Source organism: Somniosus microcephalus, chromosome 14 (assembly GCF_052327205.1).
Source record: "Somniosus microcephalus isolate GS21.2 chromosome 14, FLI_Smic_1.0, whole genome shotgun sequence".
Taxonomy (NCBI): domain Eukaryota; kingdom Metazoa; phylum Chordata; class Chondrichthyes; order Squaliformes; family Somniosidae; genus Somniosus; species Somniosus microcephalus.
The window spans coordinates 4,703,634-4,717,456 of record NC_141000.1 but is presented as its reverse complement, the minus strand read 5'-3'; the positions used below and the strand labels follow the sequence as shown (position 1 = coordinate 4,717,456).

At 52.9% G+C, this 13,823-nt stretch overlaps 1 protein-coding gene across 2 annotated transcripts in view; it reads left to right on the top strand.

Annotated features, from left to right (window-relative positions):
- adprhl1 (ADP-ribosylhydrolase like 1) overlaps positions 1-12,285 on the top strand; it is an 87,995-nt gene extending 75,710 nt beyond the window's left edge. For both annotated transcript variants that reach the window (XM_086006172.1, XM_086006171.1), the window contains exons 4-7: positions 135-275; positions 3,321-3,448; positions 9,017-9,149; positions 11,692-12,285. In XM_086006172.1, the coding sequence (XP_085862298.1) occupies positions 135-275; positions 3,321-3,448; positions 9,017-9,149; positions 11,692-11,855 (566 nt within the window). In that variant the 3' untranslated portion in view covers positions 11,856-12,285. The remainder of the gene's footprint in view (positions 1-134; positions 276-3,320; positions 3,449-9,016; positions 9,150-11,691) is intronic.
- The last annotated feature ends 1,538 nt before the right edge of the window (positions 12,286-13,823 follow it).

Below are 13,823 nucleotides of genomic sequence, written 5' to 3'. Positions count from 1 at the left end.
GTGAAGGCCGAACCAGTGATTTTTCTCCTTTTCAAGTATTTAAACCAATTCCCTTTGGAAAATTACTATCGAATCTGTTTCCACCGCCTTTTCACACAGTGCTTTCCAGTGTTTTCTCTCTCTATTCGTGGCAGGTTTCCTGGGATCGCTGTGCACGGCTCTCTTCGCAGCCTACGCTGTCCAGCGCAAGCCCGTGGTGGAGTGGGGAAGGGAGATGTTGAAGGTTGTTGGTGTGGCCGAGGCCTACTGCAGGAAAACCATTCGCCACATGTCGGGTAAGGGCTTTACTGGGCGGGGGGCGGGGAGGGGGTGCGGGCGGGGAATAACGTGTCTAAATTCAAGACCTGTTTTTTGTGTCACTGGTTCTGTGAAACGTTTTTGCGGATTATCCTTTGTTTCTTGCATGCAGGGTTTGAGTTGAGCTGCCAGGATGTGAATATGATGCACAAACTTTCCATAATGCTCTGGCCACAGTCTCAACAACAATTTGCATTTATATAGCACCTTTATATAAGCCAAGGCGCTTCACTGGAGCGTCATCAGATAAAGTTTGACAGCAAGCCAAAGGTGATATTAGGAGGGGTGACTAACAGCTTGGTCAAAGAAGTAGGTTATAAAGAGTGTCTCAATGGAAGAGGAAGAAGCGGAGAGGTTTAGGGAGGGAATTCCAGAGCCTGGGGCTTAGACAGCTGAAGGCACGGCTGCCAATGGTGGAGCACTGGAAATCGGGAATGCACTAAAGGCCAGAGTTGGAGGAGTTCAGAGTTCTTGGAGGTTTATAGGTCTGGAAGAGTATTACAAGGATAGGGAGCAGCAAAGTCCTGGAGGGATTTGAGCACGAGGATGAGAAGTTTAAAATCGAGACTGGGCGAAACGCTAGTTAAGCCACAGCTGGAGTACTGTGTGCAGTTCTGGTCGCCACACTATAGGAAGGATGTGATTTCATTGGAGAGGGTGCAGAGGAGATTCACCAGGATGTTACCTGGGCTGGAGCGCTTCAGCTATGAAGAGAGACTGGACAGGCTGGGGTTGTTTTCCTTAGAGCAGAGAAGGCTGAGGAGGGACTTGATTGAGGTGTACAAAATTATGAGGGGCATAGATAGGATAGATAGAAAGGAACTTTTCCCCTTAGTAGAGGGGTCAATAACCAGGGGGCATAGTTTCAAGGTAAGGGGCAGGAGGTTTAGAGGGGATTTGAGGAAAAACTTTTTCACCCAGAGGGTGGTTGGAATCTGGAACTCACTGTTTGAAAGGGTGGTAGAGGCAGGAACCCTCACAACATTCAAGAAGCATTTAGATGAGCACTTGAAACGCCATAGCATACAAGGCTACGGACCAAGTGCTGGAAAATGGGATTAGAATAGACAGGACTTGATGGGCGGCGTGGACACGATGGGCCGAAGGGTCTCTTTCTGTGCTGTATAACTCTATGACTATGACTATGACATTGCTGGACCATGAGCCAATGTAGGTCAATGAGCACAGGGATGATGAGTGAACGGAACTTGGTGCAGCTTAGGACATCGGCAGCAGAGTTTTGGATGAGTGCCTTGTGGGAAACATTGGAACAGTCAAGTCTGGAGGGAACAAAAGCATGCATGAGGGTTTCAGCAGATGAGCTGAGGCGGGCACAGAGACCAGCGATACTACGGAGGTGGAAGTAAGCAGTCTTAGCGATGGAGAGGGTATGGGGTCGGAAGCCCAGCTCAGGGTCAAATATGACACCAAGGTTGCGAACAGTCAGATTCAGCCTCAGACAGAATGAAATTCAATCCATTAAATTAGCTGTAAGTCAATAGTATGAATATAAAGTGTGAGTCAAACCGAAGAGCATTGTTCCGATTTCTTCCAAAATGGAGAATCATGGTAGCACCAGACGGACCCAAGTGGGGCTGTCTCACACTGATGGTGGCAGAGACTCTTACTGTTCTGTTGCAATGCACCATGGGGTGACCAGGGACAGTTTGCACCCAGCATTCCCCACACAGGGGGCAGATGCTGAAAGTTACCCCGACGGGACAGAGTAAAAGCTGAAGACCCAGTTGCCAGGGAGTGCTCTCAGGGATCTTGTAACAGCTAGCCATTGAGCAGTGAGAGGTCGAGGATAGATCTCCAGCCTGAGCTCACAGTAGGGGAAGCCTAAGATAGATCTCTAGCCTGAGTAGGAGAGGCCTAGAATACATCTCCAGCCTCAGGAGGAGAGGCCTAGAATACATCTCCAGCCTCAGGAGGAGAGGCCTAGAATACATCTCCAGCCTCAGGGGGAGAGGCCTAGAATACATCTCCAGCCTCAGGAGGAGAGGCCTAGAATACATCTCCAGCCTCAGGGGGAGAGGCCTAGAATACATCTCCAGCCTCAGGAGGAGAGGCCTAGAATACATCTCCAGCCTCAGGAGGAGAGGCCTCGGACACAGCTCCAACCTCAGGAGGAGAGGCCTCAGACACAGCTCCAGCCTCAGGAGGAGAGGCCTCGGACACAGCTCCAGCCTCAGGAGGAGAGGCCTCGGACACAGCTCCAGCCTCAGGAGGAGAGGCCTCGGACACAGCTCCAGCCTCAGGAGGAGAGGCCTAGAATACATCTCCAGCCTCAGGAGGAGAGGCCTTGGACACAGCTCCAGCCTCAGGAGGAGAGGCCTCGGACACAGCTCCAGCCTCAGGAGGAGAGGCCTCGGACACAGCTCCAGCCTCAGGAGGAGAGGCCTCGGACACAGCTCCAGCCTCAGGAGGAGAGGCCTAGAATACATCTCCAGCCTCAGGAGGCGAGGCCTAGAATACATCTCCAGCCTCAGGAGGCGAGGCCTAGGCTATATCTCCAGCCTGAGCTCTCAGTAGGAGCGGCCTAGGATACAGCTCCAGCCTCAGGAGGAGAGGCCTCGGACACAGCTCCAGCCTCAGGAGGAGAGGCCTCGGACACAGATCCAGCCTCAGGAGGAGAGGCCTAGAATACATCTCCAGCCTCAGGAGGAGAGGCCTTGGACACAGCTCCAGCCTCAGGAGGAGAGGCCTCGGACACAGCTCCAGCCTCAGGAGGAGAGGCCTCGGACACAGCTCCAGCCTCAGGAGGAGAGGCCTCGGACACAGCTCCAGCCTCAGGAGGAGAGGCCTAGAATACATCTCCAGCCTCAGGAGGTGAGGCCTAGGCTATATCTCCAGCCTGAGCTCTCAGTAGGAGCGGCCTAGGATACAGCTCCAGCTACAGTAGGGGAGGAATCAAGAAAATAATCCATCATAAGAAAAATAATTTTCCTTCTTTAATAGTTCAATAGCATCCTGAGATTGTTTGTAAGAATGGACTCAATAAGATGCACCTTTTTCCTTAGAGTACCAAGAAAACTGGTTTTATTTTGAAACTAAATGGCAGTCGTATTTGGAAGAAAGAGGAATTGCAGAGGAAGGGCAGAACACTCCGACATTCCCTAAGAACTACGATGCAGAGAAAAGAGATCAGGTTGGTGCAGACAGTTCAAAATTCTGCTTAAACTTGTTCAATTTTGAAAATTGTATGGGTGCCCACAGGGGGCAGGTCTACCCACCAGCAGGGCATCTTGGAAAGTGTGGACTTGCTCCCCACCATTTTGGATAATTGGGAGCGTGCCTGTGATTGCACACTCTGACTGGCTGTGTACCGGGTGCTGAGGACCACTGAAGATACTGGGCTAGATTTTCAGTATAGACAGTTTTGGGGCGCTAACCTTAGCGCCCGCCCGAAGTTAGCGCCTGCCCCAAAGTAGCGCCCCGTTGCCGGAAATTCAGTGGCTTCGCCCTAAGAGATTGGTGGAGCGCTAAAAGAGGTGTTCCACTCCTATCTTTAGGCGCTAAGCCGGCGGTCCAGAGGGATAGCGCCCAGGCGGGGCGCAGCGCGGGTGCGGTCATTTTTGGACTGACAGCAGACCCCGTGGCGCCGACCAGCTCTTAAAGGGGGAAGGGACGAATTGGTCTGCTGCCACGCCCTGCACACTGCAGCCTTGCAAAGAGGCCTCAACACTGCTGCTCAGCCCCAGGGAGTCATGGCAACGCCAGAGAAGGCCCGTCAGCGTGCCCTGCGCTTCTCAGAGGGTGATCTGGACATAATGGTCACAGCTCTGGAGGTGAGGCGCAAGATCTTGTTCCCAGAGAGTGGGAGGAATCCAACCCACCACGACTACACCAAAGCCTGGAAGCAGATCGCCCAGAGGGTGACGTTCACCGGCGATGCCCCCAGGACCCACAAACAATGTCGTAAAAAATACAACGATCTGACCAGGATTGTGAAGGTGAGTAGCCTTTCCAGTCTCCTCCTCATTCTTGCATGTACACCTGACATGATGGGCAAAGGGAGCTGAAAGTCCTATTGGCCAGCCCTCAGCCAGCAGCATTGGGACAGTCATGAGCATCACATGGCCATTCGGCACTCTACACTTTGTCCAAGCTATTCCACCATGGGAGGCAGTGCACACTACATCAGGGCTTCACTCTGTCCACGCTATTCCACCATGGGAGGCAGTGCACACTACATCAGGACTTCACTCTGTCCACGCTATTCCACCATGGGAGGCAGTGCACACTACATCAGGGCTTCACTCTGTCCACGCTATTCCACCATGGGAGGCAGTGCACACTACATCAGGGCTTCACTCTGTCCACGCTATTCCGCCATGGGAGGCAGTGCACACTACATCAGGGCTTCACTCTGTCCACGCTATTCCACCATGGGAGGCAGTGCACACTACATCAGGGCTTCACTGCGCACTTACAGCCCGTCCTTTCTCTTGCAGGCTAAAGTAGCGTTTAATCGCCAGGCGCGTGCCAGGGGTGGCCGCGCCAAGCTGCAGAAGCTCACTCGGCTGGAGGAGCGCGTGTGTGTGCTCATGGGAGCCCGTGTGATTGTCCCCACAGCGTGCGGAGTATCCGACCCTCCACTGCCCGGCAATGGTAAGGACCTCGCCTTTTGGCCCTCTCGCGTCGCACTGGCCCATCCGAGCTACCTCCTTTGCCACTGTCCCACCAATGCGCTGAATGCCACCAGTCCTAACTCCCTCGCTGACGCCGTCTCCTCACTCTGAAGCTACTCTTGTGCATTCCTGCTTTCAGCTGGTGACGACCAGGACCCTGAAGCTGCCAGTGACAGCACCTCCGACCAGGAGGAGGAGGAGGAGCAAGCCGGACCTTCGGGGGAACAGTCACGTCCCGCAGGAGAGGAGGAAATGCTTGACACCTCCTCACTGGACGAGTGCCTGGAGGAACTGTCGCAGGGCAATGCAGCTTCTGGGACCAGTGGCGTCCAGCCACCCAGGAGCCGTGCGCGTGGCCCGCGGCCTTCCCCCCAAAGGGGGGAAGGATCAGAGGGGAGTGCTGCTGTTCGGCACACTCGCCGCCACCAACGCGGCAAGGGTCCCCTAGTTCGGCCCCCTCCTCCCCAGCGGGAGAGTCGTGACTCCAGTCCGGACACCTTCACCTCGGAGGAGGTGCGGAAGCTGGATAAGATGGCCGAGGATTCGGACCGGCGCCACACGGAGCTCATGAGCGTGGTGGGGCGCATGCCTGAGGCCATCGAGTTGCTGGCGACCAGTGTGCGCGAGCTCGGGGCAGCAACTGCCGCAAGTGGCCGCATGCTGACTGATGCCGTCAAGACCCTGACGGCTGTGATGCACGCGCACAGCAGGACCACAGGGGCACTCACTGCTGCCACACGCGCTGTCTCAGGCAGGCATCGCCAGGGCAGCCGCCGCGCTGGACCATCCCAGCAAGCCGCCCCTCGGCTGATTGTTGCGGATCCTGCAGTGCGGGCCCGGCCGAGTGCCACCGCGCCACAGCACCAGCCAGCGCATCCCAGACGCCAGCTGGCCCACATTGCGCCATCCGTCGCCGCCATTCCCCCACTGGGGCGTCAAGGGCAAGCGGCTGCAGCTGATGGTGGCCAGGCTCAGGTGCGCCACTCAGCAGACGGCCCCTCGAGGCCCAAACGCCGTGTAGGCCGCCCCCCAGCGGCATCTGGCGGAAGGGCATCTGAGCCTCAGGCGCCTTCCCCCAGCCTCGCAGCAGCCACTGGGCAGAGCTTGCGAAGGAGCAGCAGGCCGGGCAGGGGAGGCAAAAGGCTGGGCAAGGTCTCGCCCTCGCGGGCCACTCAGTAGAGTGTGTGGGCAGCTTTCCTTTTATATGGCGGTGGCCATCTTTATTTTGCCCATGGTTGTGTTGTTGGAGGGCTTATTTTTTGCGTTAGGCCGACGTTGAGGCCCGGTTTGAAGAAAGGTGGAGTGACTCCTCCCCAGTTTGTGGGAGTGAGTCGTTTGTTGGGCTTTTTGTGGGGCCCGTTTATTGTTTTTGGGGATTCATGTGGGAAGGGCTTTTCATTTTTGTGTAATAAAAAATTATCTTTATTCATGCAGTCTCCATGGTTGTTCTTCTTAGTGTTTGTTGGCTTCGCCGGCTGAGGGCTTGCGGAGCGGCTGCATTCATCTTCCCTCATGGCCCCTGGCCATTCCCTGACAGGGGGCTTAGAAGTACCGTGTAATAAGGTGGCGTCGTGCGGCCCTTGGCCCTGGTCGCTCCCTCCTGGGAACGTACTCCTGCTCCTCCTCCTCCTCCTCCTCCTCCTGCTCCTCCTCCTGAGGTGCTGGTCCAACGTCAGGTGGCAGTGCCTGAGTCCTGCGGATAGCCAGGCTGTGTAGCATGCTGCAAACCACCACAAATTGGGAGACCCGGTCCGGCGAATACTGGAGAGCTCCTCCGGAGCGATCAAGGCAGCGGAACCGCTGCTTGAGGACCCCAATAGTTAGCTCGATGATGTTGCGGGTGGTTTGATGGCTCTCGTTGTAGGCCTCTTCAGCAGCGGTCCTGGGCGCGCGGAGCAGGGTCATGAGCCAGGTGCACAAAGGATAGCCTTTGTCCCCGAGTAGCCATCCTCTTGGGGGAGGCTGTGCCTGGAACATGTCATGCACAGTACTCTGCCGCAGGATAAAGGCATCGTGGCTGCTGCCTGGGAAGCTGGCATTGACTGCCATGATGCGCTGCTTGTGGTCACAGACCAGCTGCACATTCAGAGAATGGTAGCCCTTCCTGTTGCGATACTGCTCGCCATGCTCCAGAGGGGCCCGCAAAGCCACATGCGTACAGTCAATGGCGCCCTGCACCAAGGGGAATTCCCCGAGTCTGGAAAATCCCAATGCGCGCTGATGCTGGCTCTCCAGGGCCATGGGGAAGGAGATGAATTGGCTTCTCCTTCTGAACAGTGCTTCGGTCACCTGGCGGATGCAGCGATGCGCGCCGTACTGGGAGATGTTTGCTATGTCCCCAGCAGCATATTGGAAGGAGCCGGTGGCATAGAAGTTCAATGCCACCGTCACCTTCACTTCCACCGACAGAGACGTCCTGCACCTGAGCTTTGGCCGCAGATCTCGGCGAAGCAGGTGGCAGATCTCTGCAATCACCTCCTTTTGGAATCGGAGCCTTTTAACACATCGCGCGGCACTCATGTTTAGGTAGGAGCGCTGCTGGCGGTATAGCCTGACTGGGTAAGGCCTACGTGGCCGATGCCTGTAACCCCCTCTGCCTCTAGCCAGGGCTGCCCCTCTCACAATGCGTCTGCGAGCCCTACGGACATGGAGCTGCAGCTCCGCGTTGGCACCCCATGCAACCCCCATCAAATCCTGGCAAACACTCTAATTTCCAAAAGGCCACTTGCAGCGCTTTGGCCTGAGTCCAAAAATACCTGGCTCTTGCTGCTTGAAACCAGTTAGCTATCCTCCTTGTGTCTCCAGAAATGCGTTGCACAAGAGTGTTTTCTGAAAAAAGGCTGGCCTTTATACTGGAGAGTACGTCCCCTTTAATTTGCGCCCCCCGGGGCCCGCGCTGGTTGTGTTGCGTTCCTTTTTCCAAACGCTCCGGCCGCCAGCCGCACAATGGGGCGGTCCGACTGAAGTTTGGAATCGGGGCGCACAAAGGGCGTTGCACGAGGATGTGACGTCATTTTCTGCGCGCGCATCCGGGCGGGCGCTAAACTTTGCGCCGGCGCTAACGGGCAACTTAATTTGGGGCGGGGCGCAAACTGCGCTGCGCCCGGGCGCTACACGCATAGCGCCCGAAAAACACTTCTCTTAAGGCGCTAACTGCTGGCGCAAGCGACTGAAAATCTAGCCCACTGACTCCAGTTGGTTGGTCCTGCATTGTGGTGGACCTGGAATCAGTGCCACAGTGTTGGAAAGAAGGTCCAAGAGAATTTAAAGCAGGTTGGTGGAGAGGCCGTGATATGGCCAAGAAAATGTTGATTACCCCACTCTCATTATACAATCAGTTGGTACATCTGTACAAGTAGGAACCTCAGCACATGGCACTAGGAAGGCGAGGGTTGATTGATTGGGGTGTCTGTGCTCGGGGATGGTCGGGTTTGGTTTCTGTGCTCTGGGATGGTCGGGTTTGGTTTGGTTTCTGTGCTCTGGGATGGTCGGGTTTGGTTTCTGTGCTCTGGGATGGTCGGGTTTGGTTTGGTTTCTGTGCTCTGGGATGGTCGGGTTTGGTTTGGTTTCTGTGCTCTGGGATGGTCGGGTTTGGTTTGGTTTCTGTGCTCTGGGATGGTCGGGTTTGGTTTGGTTTCTGTGCTCTGGGATGGTCGGGTTTGGTTTGGTTTCTGTGCTCTGGGATGGTCGGGTTTGGTTTGGTTTCTGTGCTCGGGGATGGTCGGGTTTGGTTTGGTTTCTGTGCTCTGGGATGGTCGGGTTTGGTTTGGTTTCTGTGCTCTGGGATGGTCGGGTTTGGTTTGGTTTCTGTGCTCTGGGATGGTCGGGTTTGGTTTGGTTTCTGTGCTCTGGGATGGTCGGGTTTGGTTTGGTTTCTGTGCTCTGGGATGGTCGGGTTTGGTTTGGTTTCTGTGCTCTGGGATGGTCGGGTTTGGTTTGGTTTCTGTGCTCTGGGATGGTCGGGTTTGGTTTGGGCATAATATAATGTATTTGTTGCTACTGGGAGGGACTGAGAGAATAATAATTTATTTAAATGAAGCATCTTTGACAGAAGAATAACATCCAGTCTAATTGATCCATCGAAGGTCTACAGGGAATGGAGCTCAGAAGGTGTGGGTGGGAGAAGAGGACATGATGCGCCAATGATAGCCTATGATGCCCTCCTCGCCGCTGGCAGTGACTGGACTGAGCTGTGTAATCATGCCATGTTTCATGGAGGTAAGTGGCTTCAATACAACTGTGGGTTATTTGCACTCAAGATTCCCGTTAATCAGATCAGCACTTCACGTCTCAGACTGAAGGATAGAAGTGACCTTGGGTGACCTTACTGTAGGAATAATTAAATCAAATTCATCTCTGCACTGTTTTAATAGCAGTGGCCCACTAAGTCTTTAGAGAGTGAAATCGTGGACAGCAAGTTCACCGAGTAAAGCGCCAAACTTTCGTCATACTCCTCCTTTATGTTGCTCTATGTATGAAAATTAAAGTTTGAAGCCATGAAACAGTCATTTCTGCACATTAGGCACAGAGGCCTAGAAATTCAGTGGCCTGCGCCACCAGTTTGCGCCCAAAGAGGGCTTTTGCGCCACTGGCCAAACCTACCGCGATATTTAGCGGGGCGCTAATGGCGGCGTTAGCCTGTAGCGCTGCGCCGCCACCGATGACGTCATCGGTGTGCGCAGCGCCCCGCTATCGCCCCGCTGGCCATATTTGGTCGCTTCCGCCTCCTCCGCGCCGGCCGCAGACAGCGACCGGTACACGGGGCCTACCTGTGCCGGTAGTGGGGCGAGTTAAGGTGGAGGTGCGGCCGGCCGCTTTTTCGGCGGCCGCCTGCCGGCACCTCCGTCCCCGGCCTCCTACACCCCCCCCCCCGCGGCATTGCCGGCTGTTTCCAGAGAGCCCGGCACTTCTCCTTGGTGCCGGGCTCATTTGCCGGCACTCGCGAGCGGGGATCGCGCTGTTGCAGGCACCTCCCCCTTAAGAGTGAGAGGAAGGCCTGCAGTACCGCAGCGTGCCGTGCCGCAGCGGGTGGCGCTGCGGCACTTTGCACGCCGATATTCAGTTTCAGCGCCCCAAGCGGGGTGCCGAAACCCTTGTTTAGCGGCCGGCTTCCACTTGGGGCGCTGAAACTGAATATCCCGCTGGCGCAAGTGGCTCTGCGCGCAGCGGTAATTCCGGCGCCCAGGCGAGCTGGGCGCCCCAACTGAATTTCTAGGCCAGAATGTTTAAGAAAATTCAATTTTTAAAAATTCCTTTATGGGATGTGGGCATCGCTGGCAAGGCCCAGCATTTATTGCCCTTGAGAAGGTGGTGGTGAGCCTCCTTCTTGAACCGCTGCAGTCCGCGTGGTGAAGTTACTCCCACAGTGCTGTTAGGGAGGGAGTTCCAGGATTGTGACCCAGCGACGGTGAAGGATCGACGATATGCTTCCAAGTCAGGATGGTGTGTGACATGGAGGGGAACTTGCAGGTGGTGGTGTTCCCAGGCGCCTGCTGCCCTTGTCCTTCTAGGTGGTAGAGGTCGCGGGTTTGGGAGGTGCTGCCGAAGAAGCCTTGGCGAGTTGCTGCAGTGCATCTTGGAGATGGTACACACTGCAGCCACGGTGCACCGGTGGTGGAGGGAGTGAATGTTTAAGGTGGTGGATGAGGTGCCAATCAAGCGGGCTGCTTTGTCCTGGATGGTGTCGAGCTTCTTGAGTGTTGTTGGAGCTGCACTCATCCAGGCAAGTGGAGAGTATTCCATCACACTCCTTACTTGTGCCTTGTAGATGGTGGAAAGGCTTTGGGGAAGTTTGAGGAAGTTTTTCAGTTTTTAATGCAAATCATTCGGATGCCATAAAGAGCCTGTTCCGCCATTCCATTAGATCAAAGCTGATCTATACCTCGACTGCATTAATCTGCCATTACTTTAAATCTCTTGATACCCTTACCTAACAAAAAATATATCAATCTCAGTCTTAAAAGATCCCATGGTCCCAGCATCCACAGCCTTTTGGGGGGAGAGGGTTCTAGATTTCCACCACCCTTTGTGTGAAGAAGTGCTTCCTGATTTCACCCCTGAACGGCCTGGCTCTAATTGTAAGATTCTGCCCCCTTGTTCTGGACTCCCCCCACCAGAGGAAATAGTTTCTATCGACCCGATCAACTCCTTTAATCATCTTAAACACCTCAATTAGATCACCCCTTAATCTTCTGTACACAAGGGAATATAACCTCAATTTTTGCAGCCTGTCCTCATAATTTAACCCTTTTAGCCCCGGTGTGATTCTGGTGAATCTGCGCTGTTCCCCCTCCGAGGCCGATATATCCTTCCCGAGGTGCGGGGCCCGGAGCTGAACGCAGTATCCAGATGGGGGTCAAAAGAAGAAAAGTCAAACTGAGGGCCCGTTTACCTGTTCAGGATTTCTCCTGGTGTCTTGACTGTCCAATAAACTTTCAGTTGGTGTGGTAATGTAACGGCTGCTTTTATTTCAGACTCTCTGGAACCTTCTCTCTGGATATAACATTCACTATGAGGGGGGACCCTGGAGTGTATTGGTTGCAGGATGTTTGGTCCCATCAGAGGGCCCTCTAGTGTTCAGTTGTCAAGTACGATCCAAACCATTGGCCAACATTCCACCTTTAACCAACACCAGCAAACCAGATTTTCTGCTGTGTGTGGCATCTTCCTGTGCACAAATTGGCTGCCATGTTTGCCAGCCCAACACTTCAAAACCGACTACGGGCAAAGACTTAACCAACCTCTTATTTTATTTCAACAGGTGAGAGTGGAGCCACTGGGTCAATTGCTGGCTGTCTCTATGGCCTACTTTTTGGAATGACGAACATTCCCAAAGGATTATACCAGAATTTAGAGTTCAGGGAGAGATTAGAGGAGCTTGCAGAAGAACTGTATAAAGCAGCAAATGACAGCAAAACCCCTTGACCGGTATAAGAGGAAAGTGGAACAAAACTAGTCACTATGCTAAAGTACAACATTTTTAGATTTTCAGAACGCTTACAAAGCTAGTCTCTAAACTATTAATAATAAATATTAATGATACTAGGACAAACGAGAAAAAAGTAACTTGGAATGAGCACGAAGCTGTGGCTTTTTAATAAATGTGTGTAGCTCATAATATACGGAGGGCGGGAATCTCCTTGGAGCTTCTCCTCTCAGAGACAGAACTTTGGCAGAAGTTCAACGTTTACGTTACCGGCATAAGTGGAGTTTCTGCTGAATTTCCATTGAAGTTACAATAGCGGATTTGGAGAAAGACTGAACAAATTCACCCCATAGTGTGTGTGTAACAATTTACATAATGTTTCAATATATACGTGGTGCATACTTTACAATATATATAATACCGAGTGTATATGTAATGTGCACTTTCTAATATACATGGTGTGTACTTTGCAATATATGTAGTGTGAACTTTATAATATATATATAATGTGCACCTTCCTGTATTATGCAACAATTGCAGGAGGGTTATAATCTCCGCCCCTCTATTACTGTTCCATGTCACACCTCCACCACACTCCACGCCCCACCAAATGCCAGCAAGAGAGATTTACTTTTATTTTTGAAACCAAAGGGCTTATAGGGTTAAATTATGGGGACAGGTTGCATAGACTAGACTTGTATTCCCTTGAGTATAGAAGACTAAGGGGTTCAAAAATTAGTGGAAATCTGGAACTCTCCCCCAAACAGGGCTGTGGATGCTGGGGTCAACTGATAATGACCAGGCTGAGAGTGATAGAGTTGGGTAAGGGTATCAGGGGCTATGGAACCAAGGCGGGCAAATGAAGTTAAGATACAGATCAAACATAGAAACATAGACGATAGGAGCAGGAGTAGGCCATTCGGCCCCTCGAGCCTGCTCCGCCATTTAATGAGATCCTGGCTGATCATCCAAATTCAGTACCCTGTCCCTGCTTTCTCCCCATATCCCTTGATCCCTTTAGCCTTAAGAAATATATCCAACTCCTTCTTGAATATATTTAATGAATTGGCCTCAACGGCCTTCTGTGGTAGAGAATTCCATGATCTAATTGAATAGTGGAACAGGCTCAAGGGGCTGATGGCGTGCAGTGTATGTTGTGACCAACATCGGCCCATTCTGCTGTAGCATAGAATCATAGAATAGTAGAGCACAGGAGGAGGCCTTTCGGCCCAAGGTGCTGGCCACAGTCTGCCAATCCTCCTTAGGTACAGGGGGTGGTGCCAAAGGACTGGAGGATTTCAAATGTTACACCCTTGTTCAAAAAAGAGGATAAACCTGGCAATTACAGGCCAGTCAGTTTACTGTCGGTGGTGGGGAAGCTTTTCAAAACAATGATCCGGGAGAAAATTAACAGCCACTTGGACAAGCATGAACTAATAAAGGAGAGCCAGCATGGATTTGTTAAGGGCTAATAGTGTTTGACTAGTTTGATTGAGTTTTTTGATGAGGTAACAGAGAGGGTGGATGAGGGCAGCACAGTTGACGTTGTATATATGGACTTTCAAATGGCGTTTGATAAAGTGCCACATAATAGACTTGTTAGCAAAATTGAAGCCCATGGGGGAAAAGGGGCAGTAGCAGCAGGGATCCTGGCTGTGGGATAGAAAACAGAGAGTTGTATTTCGGACTAGAGGGAGGTACACAGTGGAGTTCCCCAAGGGTCAGTACTAGGACTGTTGCCATTTTTGATATACATTAGTAACTTGGACTTGGGGGTATAGTTATGCTAAACCTTTATAAAACACTAGTTCGGCGCCAGCTGGGGTATTGTGTCCAATTCTGGGCACCAGACTTTAGGAAGGATGTCAAGACTTTGGAGAGGGTGCTGAGGAGATTTACTAGAATGGTACCAGGGGTGAGAGAATAGAGTTACATGGATAGACTGGAGAAGCTGGGGTTGTTCTCCT